General features: G+C 39.0%; 1 protein-coding gene across 1 annotated transcript in view; it reads left to right on the top strand.

The window, feature by feature from the left end:
* HIBADH (3-hydroxyisobutyrate dehydrogenase) overlaps positions 1 to 2029 on the top strand; it is a 174161-nt gene extending 172132 nt beyond the window's left edge. The window contains exon 9 of the mRNA XM_019508634.1: positions 26 to 2029. Within this exon, the coding sequence (XP_019364179.1) occupies positions 26 to 40 (15 nt within the window). The 3' untranslated portion in view covers positions 41 to 2029. The remainder of the gene's footprint in view (positions 1 to 25) is intronic.
* Positions 2030 to 23548: the final 21519 nt, after the last annotated feature.

Below are 23548 nucleotides of genomic sequence, written 5' to 3'. Positions count from 1 at the left end.
AGCCGTGTTCCAGTTTTTACGTGAGGAGGAGAACTTGTGAGCTATTTTTCAGCAACGGACACTATTGCAAACCAAACGCTTTTTTTTTTTTTTTGGAACCTTCTTGTTGGTCATTTGCGAAATAGTTGGGTTTAGTCAGTGGTCACAAGTCATGATTCCGATCGCATGCAGATCTCTCTGCTTTTGGTTGTCCAGGTCACAGCAAACTCCAGGATTTTGCATCATTTGATTGGTGGAAAAAAGAGTTGTTTGTTTTGGCTGTACAGTAACAGTTTTTTAAGAAGCATGGTAAGATTTTCACAAGCAAATACTTTTTATTAAGTACCTAATTCTTTGCATATAAAACACCTGACATTATGGCTATTAATTGTACAAAGTAGTTAAACTGAGTCTTAAATAGTAAAGGAATAACATTTGGTGGCCAGTGTTACTGATAAACTGGCTTTCATTAGTTCCTAATAAAAATGAAGGTCTTTGTGGAAAAAGGGAAAACTCTAACAAAGAAGAAATGCATCTGAGATGGATTTTCCTCCCACTTTTTCTTTCTTAAATATACCAGCTTTTAGTCTTAAAAGTGGGTCGAGTTCTCCTTCATATTAGTGTTCCTGATTTAAACTTCTCAGTGAGTGTAAGTAAGTGGAAAGCTGTTACAAAATGTTTAACTGATAGACTTAGCTCAAATAACATGGTATGTATGACTCTCTTGTAAAGCTCTATTATTATATTTTGCTAACCCAATTTTATATTTTCTTATTCCCTATTGCACATTTTCAAAGTAGATAAATAGCACCTACTAAAAATTCTAACAAATGTACATTGCTTTAAGTAATTACTGCAATATTATAAATCTAAATAAATCCCATTATTTTGAAGTCAAATAAAAATCTGTGCTGCTAAATGCCTGCTATAAAGTTGTTTGTGGGTTTTTAATGCAATCTTGTACTAGATTTTTCATAAAGCATCCTGCATAAGCATTGCATAACTCTTCTTATGAAATGTGTAAAGTGGCATATTTGGATATTCATTTCTCAAAGCATTCCCTGATCCCTGAACTTACAAGGGCTCATACATGCTATATTTTATGTATGTGCATGTGGACCTCGGTAGAACTTCTCAGGTGCATAAATATTTGCTGAATTGGGGACTTAATGGTCAGGTATGTATTTCATAAGCTTACTTTCCACATTTTATGGATACAGTTGCCCATTTAATATGCATATGCAATTAATACAATTGTGAGCATGGGTTAGCACCATATGTGTATGGAGAATTCTCTGAAAACTAATTGATAGTGGACACTTGACTTGTACATTTTCACAACTTCATACAAAACTCTTCAAATAATACTGGTAACTTACTTGCCTTTAAAAGATGATTTTTGGAGTATGGTCACATGAACAAGTCACTGCAAGCTAAGGTTGGGTATGAACTTATATAGCTTCTGATGCTCCATAGTAGTAGTGGCCTGTCTGCATGTTCTTACTGTACTTTAACTGAGGAGAAAGTTACCTTGCATTTACTATGCTGTAAGAGCATGCGTGTAGCTAGTTACCATGGAGTAGCTGTCATAATATAAACTTACACTCTAACTTGTCTCATGATGACTTGTTTATATGCTCCTATCCTTTCGTACCAAAATAGAGCTCCGGGTTATTAAGGGTCTTTAGTTCATCACTAGTATAGATAGGCATAATATTACTGAAAACACATTGGCTACCAGAGGTGAAAGGTGTGTGTTGAATGAAGCAAGGGATTATAGGAAGACTGTAGTCTAGTTTGTGCCTCCGCTACATATGAATCACATGGCTGATTCTCCTTCATGCTATCTTGATGCCCAGCAGGGGAGCTAATGAGGAAGCAAAAAACCCCCCAGACACTATCCTAGCTCAGCCTGGAGCACTGAGGGCAATCTTTAAAGAGAATATCTGGAATGTCCCATAGTCCTGGGTTGGTAGAAGCATTCTTAGTTGCTCTGTGAGGATGGCATTTGCAAAGACCATTGCACACTATTTAGCATTGAGGTGAAGCACACTAAGCAAGGTTATTCAGAATATCTTTTTAGAGTTTGTAAGCTGCTAAGACCAAGACAGCCCCTGAGCATGTGCAAACGACTCCCCCCCACCCCCCCAAAGGCTTTTAACAAGGAAATGTGGACAGATTTTTACAGGGGCAACACAAAACTTGTCCAGAGTTTCTACTGCAAAGCTATGGGGGTCTTAGAGCGATTCAAAGGAAAGGTTGCCTACATTCTGCAAATTTTTCTCTAAGACTTATTTTCAGAAAAGGCTGAAACAATTTAGATGAAATTTTCCAAAAAAATCAGCTGGAGGCAGATAGCCAGCAGGTAAAATCCTAGTCCAAGCAGTTAATTTGACAAGGTTATGAACAACTTTAAAAAGGGTCTCATTATGGCGAGAACTACCAGTTATACCTCTAGTAACAGTTTATTTTAGAATGCATATTTTTGCTATTTCTAAAAGGCAATATTTTATTATTAGATAGATAAATAGTTTTTTAAAAAGCTGAATATAATGGTATCCATACTAGAACTACATACACTATCTGTAAAATTGTAAAACCTCAAGCGGGGGGATAAATTCCTACTGCACTCAAGTTAAAGCACTAAATTAGTGTCTGCAAAATAGCAAGCATTAAAACCTGTAATTTGTCAATTTAAAACAGAAAAGTGGTAAACTGTCAAATTTCTGTGCTAATGACCTCTCAGAACATACACACACATTAGGTACGATAAATTAGCTGCGTATTTTTGTAAATGTCTCATAGGGAAATTTAAAGGAACTTTTTTTTAAATTAGTTTGAATATTAAAGTGTTCTTCCCATCATACTTGCTCAGACTGGGAATGCATTATTGATAAACAGAACACTGGAACCCAATAAAGCTAAGACTTTTTTTTTGCTTTAGAAAAGTGTATCCAAAGCAGCCTTCCTTTATTTATTATGCATTGCAACATGTCTTTAAATGATGATCAGAAAACAGTTGCTTAACAGGAGAAGCTTTCTATCCAGAAATGGAACAGGGTACTACTCCACTACTCCACAGTTTTATTTGCATCTTTACACACCATTGGAGGAAGAAAAGGCATTCTGAACAAAAGGAAATATTTAAAGGTGTTGTGGGTGAAATTCAGGGTCTGTCAGAGTTGGTGGCAAAAACATTTCCCATTAATTCCAACAGTGCCAGGATTTCATTCTGATTTTTTTTTTTTTTTTAAAGGCCTCTCATAATGTCAGGCATTGGCGTGGAGGAAAGAAAGCTCCTCTTCTATTTACTGTACTATTACACAAGGTGTTACCAGTGTTTCCTTTACTTTACTTTACTTTACCATCTTGATGTGCAAGGCTGAGGAAATAAGGTTCTGCAACTCCCCAGAAATGCCCCTGTGGTGGACAACTTGATTACTAGGCTTAGTACCTGTTTCCTCCTGCCTTCTTTTTTTTGTCCCTCAAAGCTTTGACTGACACTTTCCCTCACTTCTCTACAGGAAGTTTGTTTGACGCAGGAATCCCTGCATTAAAAAGGGGGAAGGGAGACTTAAGATTGATTAGAGAAACTTGATAACATTGTATTAAGACAGAAAGTTGCCTCCTGGGGAGATTTAAACACCTCTGCTGAGGTGGGCATGGGTGTCTTATAGTGTGATAAAATTCAAGGACAGAGCCAGGATTTGGGGGGCTGATCAGATTCTTAAAATCATCAAGAAGCTTCAGTGGATAGTATAAACCATGTGAAACTAAAAAGCTGTTACACAACATGAGGATTCATTTAGTTAAGTACCCACACATTAGAATAAACACTCTTATTCTGATAGACTTATACCTACAATAGTTAAGACTTTCCCTGCCTTTAACTGTAACAACATAACAGGTGTATAACCAATCTCTTAAATTTTGCTGATATCCTGAAGTTTGGAAAGATTTGTCGCTTCATATGGTTTATTTGTCACAGCCTGCCAAGTCTCCAGTCTCACTGGTACAGTTATGTGTGAATGTTTTTAAATAAGAAACTATGTAATTTTTGCTGGTACTGTCAGGCTGATGGAGAATGAATTATTTTATGTAGCTAGTAGACTGAATAGATTTAAGATTTTTAAATCTTGACCTAGATGTACATTCACCAGGGGGTTCATTCAGTGCATATTCATGGTAGATTGAAACCTATAAACAACTTCAACGTAAGGATAGGAGCCTAATCCTATTTCCACCTATTAGGTGCCAAAGTATGATCCTATTGCACCTTGTTAAAGTCAAATTTAAAAAGAAAATGTTAATGCGCATACTTTTGTAACATGCCCTTATCTTTGGTTGAGAAACACTATTCTAAGCTAAGTGTCATGGCACTCTGGGGTACCTTGAGATCTTTTCAAGGGTACCATGGGGTGCCACACAGTGTTAGCACTGTTAGGTGCACAAGTACGGTTCACAAAATAAACCCAGGGATCTCAAATAGGAATCCATAATGTCTAAAACAATATCACCTGTTGTGATCATTCTGAGTTCTTTGCAAGAGAATTGGTCTACTATGTTTCTGTAGTCAAAAAATGAGAACAAACAAAGCTGGCATTTTCTGAGGGCTGTTACAAGTCTAAAAAGGTTGAGACCCACTAGCTTACAAGAAAATCCTGAAAAAGCAATGAGCTAGAGAAAGATGCATTTGTGCTCACTTTTTTCAGGGACCCAAGCAGGGTGGAATATAATTGCATGTTGTTGCCTACATCCACTTAGGTATGTAATATACAGAACAGGGCCAGGCCCCATATTTCTTAATGTAGCTACTACTGCATAGTTAAAAGCAGTTGGACTCTTTTCCTGGTTGCACCTGTAGCCGCACTGTTTCCCTATTAACATTAATCCTGACCTGGAGACTTCATTCTTCTTAAGGGTCAGGCAGAAGGCAGGGCAGGGTGGCACTGTAAAGACTAACTCATTCAGAAAGGCATAAGCAGTAATAGGCTACAGCCTATTTCATCTAGGAGAGATGCTTTCTTCTTGCTTGTTTTAGTTTTGTGATTTAGTGTATCTAGTTTGCCAATAAATAAATAAAACCTCACTGGCAAAGTACCTCAAGGAGGCTACCACAGGGTAAAATAGTTATTACCTTGATCTGGAAACATTAGCATGCTGTCTCACATTTTATATACTGCATTGATTTCAAAAGATCTCAAAGCACTTTATACACTAACTGTTACACAGAATTAGTTCACTGACAACTGAAATGCAGCTATCTTGGGAGCATAATGCAGCAACTGGTACAGTGCATAGCAACCCTGACAAGTGAAACATATTCTGCCTAGTTGTAACTGCAGAGGAGAAGCTAGGTAAGAAAAATATAATTATCAGATGTGAAGTTTGGCCTGAGCAGACTTTGTGCTGGGACAAAATTTTCCTTAAAGACAGACTTCTACTATGTACTAGCAGAAACACCTTTTGTTGGTCTTACATGCATTTATAATGTTGATGCCTTTAGAAGCCTGACAGCTAATTAAGGTGCATGTCTTGGCAGGCAGCTGAACTAAGTAAGTAATCCAGAGAGCATGTCTACATTGTCAAGGACTGCTCTAGGGAGCACAGCAACAAGACACAGAAGACTTCCTCTGTTCATGTTGCAGTACAAAAGAGTGTGCTTCCTGAAGTCAGCTCTGAATATGTGCACTCAGCTTTCTGTTTTGGGTACACTTTTTGGCATGCCCCAAGCAAGCACTGCACTGAGGCAGCTGTATTGCATCTATTTTCAGGTGAAGCATACATAGAGTCCATGTGCTGTGCTTTACTGTGGCAGTCCTCAAATGGCCCGTTGATGGCACAGAGAAGCCCAGAGGCTGGTACTTTCAAGTTCTTGGGTTGAATATCACGTTCTACCTGCTTAGTTTTCTGGCATTTTTCCAAAGGGCTTAGGTTATGTGTGCTGCTGGTTGTATTGGCAGTGTAGTAGACCAGGGGCATAGCCTGGAGCTGTCATTTGCCTCACTGGGCTCCCCACGGGTCCAAAAATTTGGCACCTGAGAAACAGTGGCCACTCACCTGCTGCTGAATTTCCTGCCCTGTAGGTAACTCCACTGGCCAGATGAAGTGGCCCTGTGCACTGGACCCAGTCCTGGCACGTGAGGCTGCACAGGGGTGCCAGAGATCAATCCTGGCACCAGGTTTGGTCTCAGCCCAAACCTGGCATGTGTGGCTAGGTAGGGGCTTCATTCAACGTGCATGCCAGCCTCGTGCCACTCATCTGGTCTGGGGGGGCCAAAGGTTGAGGACTACTTGTATAGACATTTCCAAACTAGCTTGCAATTAGGTAGCTCAACCACCAGCAGCAACCTAGCCAAGCTGCTGGACATAGATTTTTTTTTTTCCACTGGCATTAAGATCTATGCTGCCTCAGCTAAACTCTTAGTGGTAGCCTCACTAGCCCTACCTAACCAGACTACAGTATTGAAATGCCCTTAGAGCTTCCATGATCTAGCTTGCAAAATTGTTGTGCAATGAATCCGGGCAGGCTAATGTCCCAGAATTACTGTCAGAGTATAATGGTAACATTTAGAGGCTCCATTCAGAATCGGGGCTTTACTGTCCTAGGCACTGTACAAACAGAGTAAAACACAAATCTAGGTCAAGCAGTTTAACTGAAAGCAGCTTAGCTCTAGACATACTGTCCTCTTAACTTCTACATCACCCTATCTTTAGCCACCGTCCTCTAGTTCTGCTATCTCCATGTCATGTTTCTTTATTCTCATGCCTCAGTGTGTACTGGTGTATATTTGGCCAGGAACCTTTTTTTCCTGTTATATAAGTGTCGTTTGGCTGAGGTTTTTCAGTGCCTTGGCCATGTCCGTGTATAACTGTCTTGCAGATTTAGGATGACTGCATGTTACTGTAAGTGTCATTTTAAACTCTTCATGTCATCTTATTATGGTACTTGCAAAGCCAGCATAAAGGTTCCCAAGAAGTGACAGTACCAAGAAGAGTCTTCTCAGTCTCTCACTTCTAGTCAAGAATTGTGTCCCAGATATGTGGATTTAAGATGGGCTTGAATTTTTGTGGCGTCTTGGGCCTGTGTCTGAGTCAACCTTGAATAACCCTGGATAGGTAGAAGGCTTTGAAATTGGTTGATGTGGGGTTTTTTAACTAATTTTTTGGGTCAAAGGCTCCTTCATTCCTGTGAGCTGCTGCTGTCTACCTGTGTGGTATGTGTCTAAATGAGGTTATTACATTGTGTTATATCATTACATCATTGTGTTTGTACAGTACTGCATATGCTGTCAGTGCTCAATAATAATTATCATTTTTCCCTGCCAGGATACACAAAAAACTGCTAAATAAAACAAGCAAAACTGCTCTCCGGCTGCTTGAAAAGCTAATACAAATAAATTGTCCTTTCTGCAAAGTCATTTGATTGTCTTTCAGTATCAGTTGCTTGGTGGGAGGAGGGAAAGGGGAGTGGGAGGAAGGAGGAATGGTTCAGCCTGTGGTGTTTTATCCTTGTCCTATGTCAGGGCCTTATACCAAACTAGATTGCACTGGTGCAAATTCAGTCTTGGATGGAGACAGCCAACTTCCCTACGTGGACCCACCAACCAAACTTATGAAAGCTAAGCAGTGGAGTCAACAAAATATAAAACCGCAGAATTAAACTGAGAAAATAATATTAACTAATAGGTAAAGGGGTCTGAGGTTACTGGCTGCGTTCCTACAATGTCCAGTTCCATTCTCCCTTGCACTCATAGAGGGACTGCAGTCACTGAGCACACACATCTTTGTGCCTAAGTAGACTTGCTCTTCAGATCCAGGGTCTCTGTCGATCTGTCTCACTTCATGGACCAGCTTCAGTCCCTTCCATCTCTCCTCCCTTCCCCCACTGACAACATTTCTGTTCACAGAGGCTAGGAGGGAAAACACTGAGACTGTCTAGCACTGTATGGAGGAGTATTAGGGAACTGGGGGAGGTTTGCTGTTACATGGGAAGGTAGAGGAACTTGCAATTTGCCTGACCCTTTTTCATCCATAGGTATGTTTAGATATTGCTGGTGGGCTCGGGCAGCATGGAGCAGTTCTTACCCCATACTGTACCACCTGGTACTCAAACTTAGGCAGTAAATTTCACACCATTGTTTCCAAATTCTCCTTGGAGCCCCCTGCCTCTAGTTTTGGCAGCATTATCTGACTTGACCCTGGCTGCCTGGAACATGCTAATGGACTTTCTTCTGAAAAGCCAGCCTTTGTTTCTGAGATATGGGTCTAGCTGTAGGTCTCCACCATGTGTGGAAATAAATAACATTAGATTTTACTTGTTTTTGCACATGCTCCCAATAGTCCAGCCAGCCATTGTTCACTGAATGTGGCATTCAGTGAAGAAGAAACAAGGTAGAGTAAGTAGTGAGCCAAACAACTCAGAGAGAGGGACTTAGGGAAAGTCCTTTTATGGAAAGGTGTGAGAAATCATGCATGGAAAGGCCCACAGCACAATTTTATTTTCTGTAGCAGGTGGGGAAAAGGCCCCATACAATCCTCTTCATGTACAGAGGTGAAATGAAGCTTATGTTAAAAAAAAATTACACCATAATTTAGAAACAGCTTTTTCTTTTTGCAACTTTTAAATGTGCAGGGAAAATGAGAAGCAGATTTTTGTGACTAGATTGCATCCAAACATCTTAGAATTTGCAACGATTTTTGAGTAGACTCACAATTTATTCTGTTCTTTTGCCATTTATGTAGAATAAGTGTGTTGATTCACTTATGAATGTCTTGCTATCCTATCTGTTTATATGATCAATGACACGTTTTAGGCTACATAACTTCTAAAAATGTATACAAGAATTTAGTAAGGAACTAGTGCATTTAGAGAAACAAGAAGATCTTGAGGATATCCTGCAATGGTGCTGCTAACAACACATTGCAAACAAGAAAGTAGTAAGTGGAAATAATGCACTCATTTAGCAGTAATAAAGCCTTTGATCTTTCTTTGAAGCAAGAGCATATACTTAAACTACCTATTCAGGGACAACCAGATGCCCATAAAGAATGGTACTTTGCTTTGATAGAAAATCACTGAGGCCTGCCCAGCAGCTCTGCTTTGTAAACAGATTAGTTAAGTGCTCATCAGCACTGATTTACATAGCACAAACTTTGCACTAGCCTCACTTCCAGTTTTAACAAGCTCTGAAGTTTCTAGTTTCAGAGAAGCTACAAGGTTTTTGTTAGCTAGAAATCTCAGTTCATAATTATTCTCTGAAAAGGAAAGCATATGAAAATGGAAGTTTTTATACTGCATGGGTTAATAGGGAATTAGTGATTGACAGCTTGTTGTGTTTACCTTCTATCCATAATAGAAGATAATGGTTATTGGGCATAACAGGTCATAGCTGGAGAGAAAGCTGTACTCTTTAGCCTGTTGTTGATCATCTTGATACACGGTGTTCAGTGCTGCTTCCAGGCCAGGTAAATGATAAAGGACTGCAAAAAAGACCATGCTTTTGGTATGTGACAGGATGTCTGAACTCAAATATTCATTGATGGGAGTTTGGTTAGATAGTAAAATACCTGCCACTTAGAGAATAAGTGGTGTGGAGTGCTCACTGTTCTGCCTATGGAAATTAGACCCAATCTGCAAACACTGAAGTTAGGTTCTCTCTGCTTACATGTCTTTTGAGTCAAGTAATTACTTGCATCTAATACAAAGACAAAAAAGGTCAGTCTTTCTTTGCAACAAATACAACAGATGGTGAGGTTCACCAAATTTGTTGGGAGTACAGAACAGATTCAGAACTTCTGTGGCTTCTGCATTGTAAAAGAAGCACTTCTCTGGTTTCAGGCTAGCCAGTGAAACGCTGTTCCTTTCAATAACAGAAAGGTACAAAATAGTAGCCAATTCCTTTAGGGAGAAAAAAATGCTAGAGAAAATGAGAAGAGTTGCTCGTTTTGAATGTTTGTCAGAAAACTTGCTGTAGCTGGAAACAACAGTAGAGTAATTCTCTAAAGACTACAGAGTCAGTTCTTCCCATGTTTATTATCCTGGAAAAAAAAGGCTGGCAGCTGTGCAGATGAGGGTAATACTGTTGTGTGTGTGTTAAAACACAGCATACATGTTAAACACAGCCAGACTAACCAGATAGCTAAAAATATACCACCACCTGTGGCACTAATTCTACTTTATTATGGCAAAACTGAAAAAAAAATTTCAACACCTGGATTTTCCTTACTTTACATGGTTTGTTTTCTTTATCTCTGCTTGGGGGGAAAACCCTGTATTAGTTTTGCTTTCCATTTCTCATATGCTAGTGCCATTCGGTTGTGCTTGCAACTAGTACTGAAAGAATTGTGGGGGAAGGAGAAGTTGAGTGAAGAAATTCATCTTATTCTCATAGACAGGAAAAGTATTTCCACTTGTACCCCTGGAAAAAAATACGGGTTTGGACGTATTTTCTAAATAGCCAGCCATTATTTTGGACCTAAGCTACATTATTAAAATTATGAAAACATTAATTAGAACCCTTTCTTAAAAACTAAAATCTAGGTCATTGTGTGTCATACTGCATTAGTTGTATACCTTCAAAGACTAGTGCTTGATCTCTTCTTTCTGTAGTGCCATATGACACTAGGTGGGATCACTAGAAGAAATTAATGGCTAATACATTGAGGACAAAGGAAAGGATCTGCAATTTCATAGCATGTAGGCCATCTTTTGGAATTCTTTGCTGTCTTGGCTGTCACAGTCAGTTGCTTTCAATTATTTAACAGGGCTGGATAAAACTTGTACCTACGAGAGCACAAGATAATAAAATCCAATGCTTTCAGATATAAATGAAATAGTGATTTTTTTTTTTCTCTTGCCCCTCTGGACATTTATAGCATTGTACAATCAACTGGGTGTATTGGAGGGATAATTTTTCGTCATCTTCTGGAGCTGAAGAGTATAGAGGTCAGCTGGGGTCAAGAAACTTGATCTAATGGACCAGGCGTTCAGTAAAATAAATACTGTTCATTCCAAGCCCATGGTCCAACAAAGGGAAGTAAAATTTTTAGAGGCCATGCAAGTCCAAACATCAGCCCTTCTAAGTGCTGGGCATTAGCCAACTCTTTCATGACTCCCAGAGTTTTGTTTTGCCTTGAGTCCCTTCTCTTTCTTCTGTGCTCTAGGGACAGTTTCAACTCTGTCAGGGACATTCAGCAGTGACCACTGCAAATGCCATCTGTCCAAAACTGAGTTCATCTTTCCTTTTTATCTCTGCTATGTCTCATCTTATTGCCTCTGCTCTAGTCCTTGACTCTCAGGGTCAGTCTTATTATATAGAAACTCCTCATTGCATCGTTCACAATACCACCAAGATTCCTCTTTTTACTTTATCGTCCCTAATAAAATCTTGTTCCTACCTTGTTACCATTAACATCTTTTATCTGTCTTCACATGCAAGTGTTTGCAGTATTGCTGCTCAGTATCACTGTTCCATCATGCCATAACACTATCAGCTGCAGCACCTTAACTCTGCGGGCTTTTGTATCGCATAAAACTCAAACCCATTATTCTCCCCAAAGAAGCCCTATATAATCTCCCTCCTGCCTATGTCTCTGCTCCCTTTTCCTTCCTACTTCCGCCCTATCTGCCTGGTTCCCCATGCTTTTTCTCCTTACTGCTCCTTTGAACGAGATTCTTATGGTCATGTACATTTAATTATTTACTCCCATTCAAGTTAGGTGCCATACCAGAAAAGATACAGTTATTTTTACATTCACTCAGGAAAGTTGAAGGCAGTGCAGAATTCAGAACCTTTGTCTTCTATATACAAGCCACAAGGCCAGGAGAGCATCAGACCAGCTGCTATTGCTTAAAACCAATGTCCTTACTTATTGGCTAATAGATCTTATCTTTCACCCTTTCATTAACTTATTTCTTACAAGAATTGTTTTCATGTTGATCAAATTAGCAGTGGTATCACTCTACACCCTCTTTTACTGGAGGTGTTCTATCTGACATGGATTTTCTATATCACTATAAGCAAGAACTATAACAATTGGCAAGGTTTGTATTTATGAAGACAATCAATTTATTATTATGGAAACCATGTAAATGAACCTGAGGCAACACTTAAAAATCTGTCTATTTGGGGTTATTTTTACAATCCTGGGTTTAAAAAAAAGATTTCAAAATGATCTATCATGTATATACTTGATAAATTAGCTTTAACAAATAAATTACCAATTAATATTCTTCTTTTTGTCATTAAGTTACTTAAAAAGAAAGCCTTCTTGGTGTTGGTTTTAAATGTAGTGTTTAGTAGGTATTTCAGGTTAAACAGGAGCAAAACTAAAATGAAAGCAGCCTAAATCCTTTTTAAAAAATTTAAAAGCCTCACCTTCAGAACACAAAAGCAAAATAAAACTGGTTATCAATATAGAGACTTTTCTGTTCCCTTCTCTCCCAAGTAGTTGTTAACAGTAATTTACAGTTACTCAGTTACATTTAGAAAGCTGTGATCTTCCTACCTGAGGCAATAAAAATCAGTGTGTGGGTGCTATTAATTTATCGCATGCAATAAAAGCTAGCAAATTGTACTGTACTAAAAGAATATTGCCTAAGTGTTTACCAAAAACCAATATAATATTGAAGGAAGCCTCGTTTCTCTTTTATTTCTTCATGTATACACTGCAAATTATGGTAAAACTAAGCCTATTCATTAGTTAATTGTGCTATTTTCTTTACAGCAAGAACTGAAAAAATATTTTACTTCTGTGGTTATAAATAGAACAAAAAAAACCCATTGTGATTTGTATTTTTAACTAAATATGTGCATGCATATTTTATCTGATTTGAGTCATGTTCCTGTGAGCCAGATTTTCCTCAAACTTATGCCAGTGTAGTTCAGAAGTAAGCCGATTAAAGCCAGTGAGTGAAATCCTGGCTCTGAAGTTGGTGGGAGTTTTCCCATGTACCTCAATGAGAAAAGGATTTCACCCAATGTAGTTTGTTTATTGTAGATAATATCAGAATGAGGCTCCCTATACAACAATAAATAGCAAGAGCTTATAAAAAGTAAAGTGTGCCAGTAAACCAGGTTATTTGGCTAGAAAATTAATATGTGAAAGAATGCTGTAGATTTCTGGATTTGATTAAAATGTAATCATGTGTTGCATTCAAAATGTATTCAAAGTTGACTTCCATGGGAATTGCATAGATTGCAAAGTGATTGAAGGACCACAACACTTGTATTGTTGAATAGTCATGTATTGAGCTGCAGGAAACTGTGTAACAGAGTGCTGCAGAAATCACTGTTAGGTTTGGTCTTATTTAACATTTTTATTAATGATGTAAAGTGGATTAACAACATATTACTAAAATTTGAGGACAATACCATATTGTACAGCGCCGTTGGTGTCAGGTAGTAGATTTTTCTTTTGAGACTCCACAGGTGACCACCCACAAGTAAGAAAAAACATTGCATATAGCCACTCTTGTGTCCATTGGACATGATCAACTGGAGTGTTATCTGCCAGCTCCAATTATACTAATGTTAAGTGGTTCAATAGCACATTGGTTAACTCTATCCAAATTTGCAGATTTCACTGCAAATTCTCACTGAGTAGTGTGAGATGTGCCCAGCTTTCATTGATGCTCAAAATCATCTTTCACGTCACATGGATTATTTTGCCCTCATCTGATTGGTTGACAAAGGTGTGAGTACAGGTGTCCAGAACGTGGGTATAAGTCACACATTGTTATTGGAGCTTGGTTGTCACACTTTCACAAAGGTTTGGCCTTGAAGTGAGAAACTGGAGATGGGGTAATAGTTGGAAGTCGGGTTTAGTTTTTAGACCCCAAAGATGCACAGGTTTACTTCTCTCAAGAAGGCATTTGTGGCTGTAAAATGTTTGCACCAATACAAAATGGAAAGAATGCTGGATTTCAAAAAGGAAGTGGCTGGCAACCTGCCACTCTAACAGCTAATTTTTTAATGAACAAAAAGGCATGCATCAAGGTAACTCATAGGGATCAGACCTCCTACAAAAGGAAACAAAAACAAAATCCACCCTCTCCCCCCTGCCAAAAAAAGATGAAGGAGGATCCTGGCCATTGTGACTTGAAGACCTGTGGAATGTTGACTCTCATGGTGCTAATGCAAGTAATGTGTGCGTGCTCCAACCCAGACACTGGCAGTGAAAACCTACACAGCAAAAGATACAAGCAGAGTTATAGAAAAGATGTCTTGATATAAAGCGTGTTGAGTAGCCAGAGCTACATGCTGAGGTTGTCAAGTCTGACAGCAGCAGTTCGTGTCTTGGCTTGCATTCCTGAGTCACCCCAAACTCTGTCCTTCCTTAAACATGATCTTTTTTTTTTGTTACTTCCATGTGTCATACTGCATCTTTTCAGTTTTCTGCACAAACCGTTTACTTTTAATCCTATAAAATCCCTATAAACCAGAGGTTATAAGCAGTTACTTAGCAGAATCCACGTTTTCTCCATAGACTTCATTAGACATGCTTTCTGCAGGATTGGAAAAAAGAAACAGGTTGCTACATTTGGAAATGTCACTTGGCCTACACTTCTCCCTTTGTCACCCATTTCTAGCAAATTTATCAAACTGGTGCTCCAAAGATTTTTTTTCCAAGCCTGAGGGGCTAGCATCAGGATTAATGTTAGCTGATACACTCTTTGGCACGCTTGACATCTCAACAGACTCGCAGTGGGTGGCTTCCTATTCTTCCCTACCATCTCTGTTGGCTTATAGAAACCTGGAGTTTCATTGCAGAACTTGTTCTTCCCAAGCGGTACTTATATATAGTCTAAGAAGTCCTGGTGCAAAGGCAAACTGTCCTTTTTGGAACAAAATCCTCTTCTTTTTTCAGTTCAGCTCAGCACGTTACAATAGGAGCAGCAAAAAGAGACTCTGGGTAGAAGATCCACATCAGTAGTCAAACAAGCCTTTGCAATAAGAACCAAAAATGGTTGTATCATCAGAAAGGTTGAGAGATAACAATAATTGACAGATGTCTAAATAAGATAATGCTCTTCTCTGTCAAGAAGTTCAAATTGTCTAGCTATGACCTTTATCATATGTTTCTACATCTCTTTGTTGGTGCCTTAATAATGAACGGTTTGTTTTGTGGTGGCTAATTTTTAGGGGTGGGTTTTAGTTGCATTTAATTTTTGAAAAATGGTGAGGATATGAAAAAATACTGCAAACAGTAACACTGGTCATTTCCACCTCAAGCAATAGCCAATTATAGTCCAAATATAAGATGGGACTTGGGGGAGGAGAAGCATCTGACTACCCAGATCTTACGGCACGGAACTGCACTCAGTGCCCCCCACTTTGAAAAGATCAGACACTGATTTTACCCTGGTCATGTAATAGTTGTATAATACTGATCCACATAAAGTAACTGTTACCAGAAAATAAACTCTATTTGATTTAACTGTCACATGCTTATTACAGAAAAATAGATTTATTACTCAAAAAGTTCCTTTTGTATATAAATTTATCCAATCTACAAAGGAGGAGAGCTCTTCACATTGATTCCTTCTGTTTGATTTTTATGTTGTACAGCATGGATTAGTTAGGCTGTACATTTTGTGAGGTAACTGGAGAATGTGTTTTAGGGAGCTAGATTTTTGGGTTTTCAGGAAGCTATGAATGTGGACATGAACCAGCTTCACTTTGCCTCTCCAAAAGCATTATTATTTCCAAGCTGTTTGTGCACTGACTTGAATAGATTTGATGCTGGTCAAGTTCTATTGTTTATTCCATGCAGTTCTCATTGTTAAGCTATGGTTTTGCAGGCAGTAGCCAAAAATCCACCAGTGGTCTAGGATGAATGAATAGTTCTTGCTATCTTAAATTTCAAATGACAGATTTATGAAAAACACAAACTTAGCATGAACAAATAATGAACAGAAGGAGAGCCAAAACTGCCTGATGAATGGTTGTGCACTGTGAAGTATTCATTCACCTGTATAAACAAATAAAATTTAGATTCTGGCCAGATAAAAAACAATCGTCCTAAATGGATTCCCCAAATAGGTAAAATGGAATAAATAAGAACGCCCTAATATACTGAATCAAATGAGAAAATACAAAGCTGTGATAGATGTGACCTTTGGAGAAACATTCAATTTTATTTGTCAACTGTTTGAAAATAGTACAACGTACCTAACAGTAGGTAAGATATGTGCAGCACAAATGTCAGCTTTTTCTGCCATCACCTTGGTGTAGAGCACAAGCCATTTTAAAGGGCTGATGCAATTTAATAAATTCCTTGTTTACTCACTGCATTCATACAACTCTAATAGGTGGAGTCATGGAGGTTCTCTTAATTATTTTTACTGCTAGATGGTGTTACACAAGACGTTGATATTACTACAGTATGTGTTTCATTGCTGTGAGCTTATCTTTGCAGCCAGCAAAAGGCAACTTTTCAACAGTTTGTTTGTTTGCTTGACTACTTTACACTTCACTCCAGTCAAACCTCCTTTGTTTCCCACTCTTAGGTGTTCTTCTGTAGTGTTGTGAATGTAGCTGAATACTATTAGCTTTTAAGTGGAATACTACTCTAGTCTTTAATGTGTTGATTAACTTGCCTTTCACAATGTTATAGCTGATCTAGATCAAAAGGATGACTTACACCTAGGGTCTCCCTATTTACAAGAAAGGGTTGTAAAAAGGATGCCAGGCAAGTGATTTAATAATTTTTTGGATAAAAATTGGGAAAGCCTTCTACAGTCCTTGCTCACAAATTTTAAAGGAAAGAAACTGTTCAGTTCTCTGAGAAATGTTACAATACTACTTTCTACTTTGCATTCTTTCTCAGAAATTAACAATGATGCAAACTGTAGGATAGCGTGCTGTGTATTGACATGCAAAGTCAAGCCAAAAGTCAAGTGTCCTGCTGTGTTTCAGAATTCCTGATCTGAGCTTTCAAATCAGAGTAAAGTGAGATATTGGGTATATCTTCCTATTTTCTTATCAATGCACAGATGCTGTTTCAGCTCTAACAGTATTAGTATCTTTGTTTCAATTTTTATAAAACTGCATCTACTTTTGATGTCTTCACTTTAAAAAAACAAAACAAAAGAAAGATACTTTGGGAGGTTCAGAAAAAAGGTACTGCTATAAGTTGGGTACATTATTTTACTTCCATAGTTTGGTGCAGGGGAAATAGAAACAAGTGGTTGGAATATGCTTTGCAGCAGTGTCCTGGGCATAACATTAATGCAGCATACACATACTCCTTATGTGGATGCAGCTGTACTGCTAAAGCTGTGCTTCGTACTACCACATCAAATCCACTCCATGAACAAAACAAGCCATACAAGTTAAAAGCCCAGCATTGCTCATGTAACTGTATCTCTCAGCACCACTAAGGTTGGTCAGGGCTCACACCTCTTCAGACATCTGGATCACATACTTCTATGCCAGCAGCAATCTGTTGTGCAGATATAACCTTCAGTATCTGGAAAGCATACCTTTAAAATAGACTGAGCTTCCTGAGCCCTTCATCTTGTTTATCAAGGAGACAGTTCAGAGGAGATTTGAATGTTCTAGGAAACCTATGCAGACATCAGTGGGCCCGTCAGTCCAGCAAGCAAAGGCATAGCAACATACAGTGGCTGGAAGCTAACATTTGAAAAATTCATATAAGATACCAAATGCAATTCCTAAACAGTGGAGGTAATCAAACAACTAAACCATCTCACTAAAGAAAGTAGTTATCGTTGCTTTTGAGTGTCTTTTGAACAAACATGTTCAAGTTCAACCACTATCTTTTTGGGCTTAAATATAGGGTGATGGTATGTCCCATTTTGGCTGGGACAATCCTGGATTTCCTAGGCTTCCCTGGCATCCTGGCCAGTTAGTGAAAATTGAAGCAAAAGTCCTGAAATGTCAGGGATTGGCTGGGGCAAGGGCGGGTTGAGAGCACTGCTGTGAGTGTGGGCTGCTCACACGTGTGCGTGTGTACATGCGCACACATGCATATGTGGTTTCCTGGGACAGGGTGGGGGAGCTCAGATCCCTGCCCTGAGGACAGCGGGGGTCTTGCTTCCCTCCCCCCCGCCCCCCTGGCTGCCTATGTTTGGGGCAGTAGCTCTGGGCTCTGCCCTGGGACTGCAGCCCTGGCCAAGCTGGGTTAATCTGTGGCAGTGGCAGCAGCAGCAAGAGGCCTCCTGTTGCTTACATGTGCTGCCTGGGCAGGATGGGTGTGGGGGGTAGCGGAACTGTGCGCCTGGCTGTGCTATGTGCCTGGGTGTGCAGAGCCCAGTGCCCCCTGTACACCAACCTGTGTCTTGGCTGGGATGATCTAGTTGGGGACGGTCCCGCTTTGAGCAGGAGGTTGGACTACATGATCTCCTGAGGTCCCTTCCAACCCTCATTTTCTATGATTCTTTTCAGGTGCTGCAGCTGAGAGCCAAGAGGGTGCCAGATGGCCCCATGCCAGGTGAGAAGGTACATGAACTGGGCTGAGGAGGGAAATCACCGGAGCACAGGGCAGTTTGGTGGGGAGGCAGAGTGGCACAGTGCACTAGCCATGAGCCTCTGCTTCTGCCTCTGCCTGCAGGAGCGCTGCTGACTTTGGAGAGCAGGGTGGGGACATTGTCCTGGAGTTCCCATGGTCCTGTATCATCACCCTGCCTGAATAATATGGAACGCTGGTGGAATTACTGTAGACTGTTATATGGGAGTGTCAGATTGGACAATTATATTATTTATATTCTGTAAAGCTATGAAAACCTGAATGATTTGGTATATATTTGTGGATGCTCTTTGATCTTTCTATATGTTTTTATGTGTAGTATTAAACTGAGATGGTGTCCTGTAAATTTGAAAGGCCTCATGATTTCAGTGCACCAACTTCACTGCCCTTTTCCTTCTAATATGTTGTTTCATTTCCTTTTTGTACCAGTGCATTTGGTGAAACTAATGCCCACCAAAAAAGTACATTTTTTCTTAATGATTTTTGACATGGAATGTGAGAGGCTGCATTAGCAATGGCAAATATTAGAGGCCATGATTTTTCAAACATGCTAACTACTTGAATTTTCTTTGATTGTATCTGTGGGTCCTCAGTGAGACTTTATATCAAGCTTTAGGCTATTCTACTAAATGTCAAATGACATTAATCATAGTGATTTTCTTCCAGTTTTTACTTTTTAATTTAATATTTTTGCTCCTTTTATTCTAAATAGTTTTCTTTTCAAATTAGATGTCAGTGATTTTACAGCAAGCCCTTCTTGTTTGAAAGAGAAATGAAAAACTATGAAGTTCATGTCTCATGGGAAAGTGGCTATTTTATATATAAATAAAAACTGTAATTTCACAGCTGAGTGATCATGCTTATAGTAGCATTAAAAGGTTGACATGATACAGAGAGCCACAGTACTCTTTGAAGGAAGGATACTCCTGGATAATACTTAGAGCATGCCTTTTAATCTTATCTGTGGGTTTAATCCTATGAGGGTGAAGCACCTCCATTGAGTTCACAGCACTCAGCACATCATGAGAGGTGCTCAGTGTCATGCAGGATAAGCCACTATGTGACCTCAAGGAAGTCAAGTTAACTTCCTGCTGTCTCAGTCATTTGAACTGAAAATTGGATAAAATGTTGGGGCTTGCTGGCAGCCATATGTTGTAATTGAGATGAGCTTCCCTGGGGAAATAAATCACAAAAGAAGTCAGCCTTTGACCATTACTTTAATGTAGGTTTTGGTGATTTGACATGAGTATTAATACTGCTTCAACTGTTGTTATCAGGCAAGTGTCTTGTCCTTTAATCCCACTTGTGTTATACATAAAGGAATGATCTTTTTAGACTTCAGGAAATGTTTACATTTCCTTTTAAAAACCTATGGGGAAAAACCAGCCAACATTCATGTTGCATTATCCTCAATTTCCAAGCCATTTCCCCAGCTTTCAAACAGATTACAGAGACCTTATGCTCCCTGTCCCTTCCTCACCCCACTTTTATATTGCAGAACAGGTGATCAAACTCTAACTGAAGTGAAAAGGTATTAGCTAGTTCCAGTTTTTTGTTTCTGGTTTTTTTTCCGACATCATGAATTTTCATTGACAGATTTTATTAGCAGAAACTAGCCATATATATGTGTTTAGGCACATGCGTACGTGTGTGTGTGCACATACATACACAAATCAGGAAATGGAGATCCTCATATTTGAAAAATAGCCTGCTCCTCTTAAATTAAATTCCAAACCATACCAAAATTATGAATCCAGCCCCAATCAAGAAAACGCCCTTAACATTCTTGCTGATCCGATTTCATGCACATATCTTTGGAGTATTAAAATACATAGCAGTAGGGTTTTAAAATACTTCTTAGAAAAGGAGAGATATTAGAAAAAGCTGTCAAGACCAGGAGAAAAGGGGAGCTTCCTTCTTTCTCTGGGGTAACGGGAGAGAGGCTTCAAAAGGCAAAGATTTGTAAAGCTTTCAAGATGACTAGGGACAGGATTGACTTCTTGTTAAATCAGATAGCAGCCTAATTAGAGATTTATGAAAGCAGCAAAGCACTCCACAGCAGGCAGTTTTCCTGCTGGGAGAAAACTCACTGAAACATGGGGATAAGGCTAACAGCAACTACTAAGAGGAAAGAAACAACACATCCCTTTTAATTGTGTTAAGCCCTTGAGCAATCGGATACCACTGATCAGGCTTTAGAGGAGATGGCCTCACTTGCCTGATGTGTAGAGAGAGCACATGGAGGAGGAGTCACAAATCTTGCCAAGGGCCATAGACAAGGGTCTGAAAAAAGGCTAAGGCAATCGAACAGACATCACACCTCCAAGCAGAGGGATAAATTAGCCTTATAGTTTCTAAAACACAAAGAAACAAATCTGCCTGAAGACTTGCTTCCTCATTTGGGAAAATCACCTTTGAATGGATCTCTGGAGCAAGAGAAAGAGATCAAGGAAAATTCGTCAATTTGGGATAATAAAGGAAGCAGAAGGGTCATAAATTAGAAAGCAAGGTATGTGTTCTTGGGCAGCAGCCACCTTATGTAATTGGCAGTGGCCCTTAAGATGCTGTAATATGTGATGTATTCAACAAATTGTTACAACAGAGCTCTTTTCAGACCAGACACTGCATTTTCATTCATTTCCACTTCAACAGTATAATCCTTCTATTTGCTCAATGTGGAACAATGCTTTGATAGAAAAGTTAATACAAGGAAGAAAACTGCCCGTTTTATTGCTACTAGACTCTAAATGTGTTTTTTCTGAACTGATGTTTTATCAAAGCTATGGGTGTGGCAGGTAGATGTTAAATAAAAAAATATAATAAACCCCCTAAACCAGAATTTTGATGCACCATTGTTTTTTCCTGTCCAGTCAAAACAAAAAAGAATTGGAGTAATTAAGGGTTTTGCTTTTTGCATTTAGAGTAGATTGCCAGGGGAATGAATGATGAAGTTTTGAATTTGAAGGAGCTTGATTAGCTGGTCTTGGAACAGCCTCAGCCAGTGACATTCTCTCATAGAAATAGGTCTTTAACCATTCAGAGTTTAATAAAACAGTAACCAAACCCATTGACTTTTATACAGAAGCTAATAGGATCTGGTATAGCAACTTGTAGCTACATCTTAAATGCTTATGGCAACCAGCAGCACATGGAAACTGAGTTTGTATTTACATCAGTTGTATGTTAGGGTGGAAAGGAGTGTCTACTGAAAGTTGATAAAAACTATGAGAGGCTTTCAGTTTACCCCTGGTAGCTGAGGATCTGTCCAAATTGATATATACACACACATGTATGTATGTACATGTATGTATCTAATTTGCTTTCAAATGCAGTACAATAGAGCTAGTAAAAATAGGAGATAAGTGACTAAATTCAAGAGCAGTGATGGAAAGAATAGGATCCCGAAGCTTGCTAGTAAGGGGTATAAATATACTTTCACTAGTTAATGTAGTCACTGCCTCTATCTATTCCTATAGTTGAGTCTCTGGTCAGGAAAATTAACTTCTACCTTTCCTGTATTTGGGTTGAATCATAAGCAGTTCCCATCCAGATTCCTACGTCTGTCAGATATTATGAAGTTAACAAGTCAGTCTAAAAGGTGCCACTCTGCCCTGTCTTCTGCCTAAGGGTTAATTTGAAAAGGAGGCAGAGCAAAACAGTTTGGGTGACAATAGGTGTGTCTACACAAGACGCTTCAAGTGCAGTCGACTAATTCTACTGCACATTAGTGCAGTGGGCAAAACCCGTGCTAATGCACTAAGGCACACTGGAATTAGTCAACTGCACATCAGTATCACCAAAAAAGCATGGACCAGTGCTAATGTGCAATAGCGCCAGTTATGGTGCATTAAGGCACTACCTGTAATTACAGGGGCTAAACTTAATGAGCTGTAATTATGGTATGTTAATGAATGTATAGATGCACCCAATGACTCTGTGGCATCATGTGAACATTGAACAGGAGAGCTGACTAGATTAAATCTCTTGAAATCCAAGGAGTTTGAGCAAATAACTGATGCTTCTTGTGAACGGTAAAGCAGGAATAGCCAACTCTTGAAAGATACTGCAGGCAAATGAATAACACCTCAATAAATAATGCACCTCGTTCACAGATCATGCATATAAACATCTACCTATTGTTGTTTATACTGCCACGCACTCTGGTCGCAAAATGGTGTCTAGTGTGCGCATCTACATGAGATGCTACATTGTTGTAGTAATGAGCTACAGCAACATAGCTCATCACTATGGTGATGTAGTGTTGGTAGGCATGAACCATGATGCCACCGTTACCGCTCATTGCTACTACACAGTAGGATTGGAAATGACCTGTGCAGTACTGGGACTGTGCAGTACAGGTGGTTACTGCACAGTCATTTAGTACTTGCTTTAGCAAGTAACAACTGTGCAGTCAGGTGCACGTGTAGACAGGCCCACTGTAACATGGAGCACCATTGAAAATCAGGTCTTTAAAAGTTTTAACTTTTGCTGCTTTCCTAACAAGGAAATTATTGAAAATTCATCAATACAGATGAAACCAGATGTTCAGCTTCATACGCTGCTTAGTTAATTAGCATTGAAGTGCTGGTAAAACTGGTACTTGTATTTGGCATAATTTTAGACTAAAACAAGACTTACATTATTTCTCTAGTAAATTTTGAATACACTACTAATAAGTGCAGATTTAAGTAATATACATCCATGCTCTGCTAGTTTAATTGTCATAAACTTTATTGATTTAAGTGTAGACTTTATTGCCATGGATTTTACATCCTCATCTAATCAAAGTACATGTTTATTATTTAAATTTTTGCATATTTTAGTAATTGGATTGCCATACCTTAATGGCACAATACGTTTTTGCATAGTTTACTGATCAAAATGCTGACTTGGCACTGTTTATCCTAGTTTAGTGCTTTATTCTAATTTTATCTAGGCTTCCAGCTATGTTTCTCTGAAATTACTGGCATTTGAGAAGTGTTACTTGATCTACATTTAAGCTCTGAATATAAAAAAATTAAAATCTTGGTCACAAATGAGACAGAGGACAGTTGACCGGAGTTCAATCTAATAT

This window comes from Gavialis gangeticus, unplaced genomic scaffold (genome assembly GCF_001723915.1).
Source record: "Gavialis gangeticus isolate Ggan-Ray unplaced genomic scaffold, GavGan_comp1, whole genome shotgun sequence".
NCBI lineage: Eukaryota > Metazoa > Chordata > Crocodylia > Gavialidae > Gavialis > Gavialis gangeticus.
The sequence above is the reverse complement of the archived record's forward strand: the minus strand, read 5'-3'. Positions and strand labels throughout refer to the sequence as shown.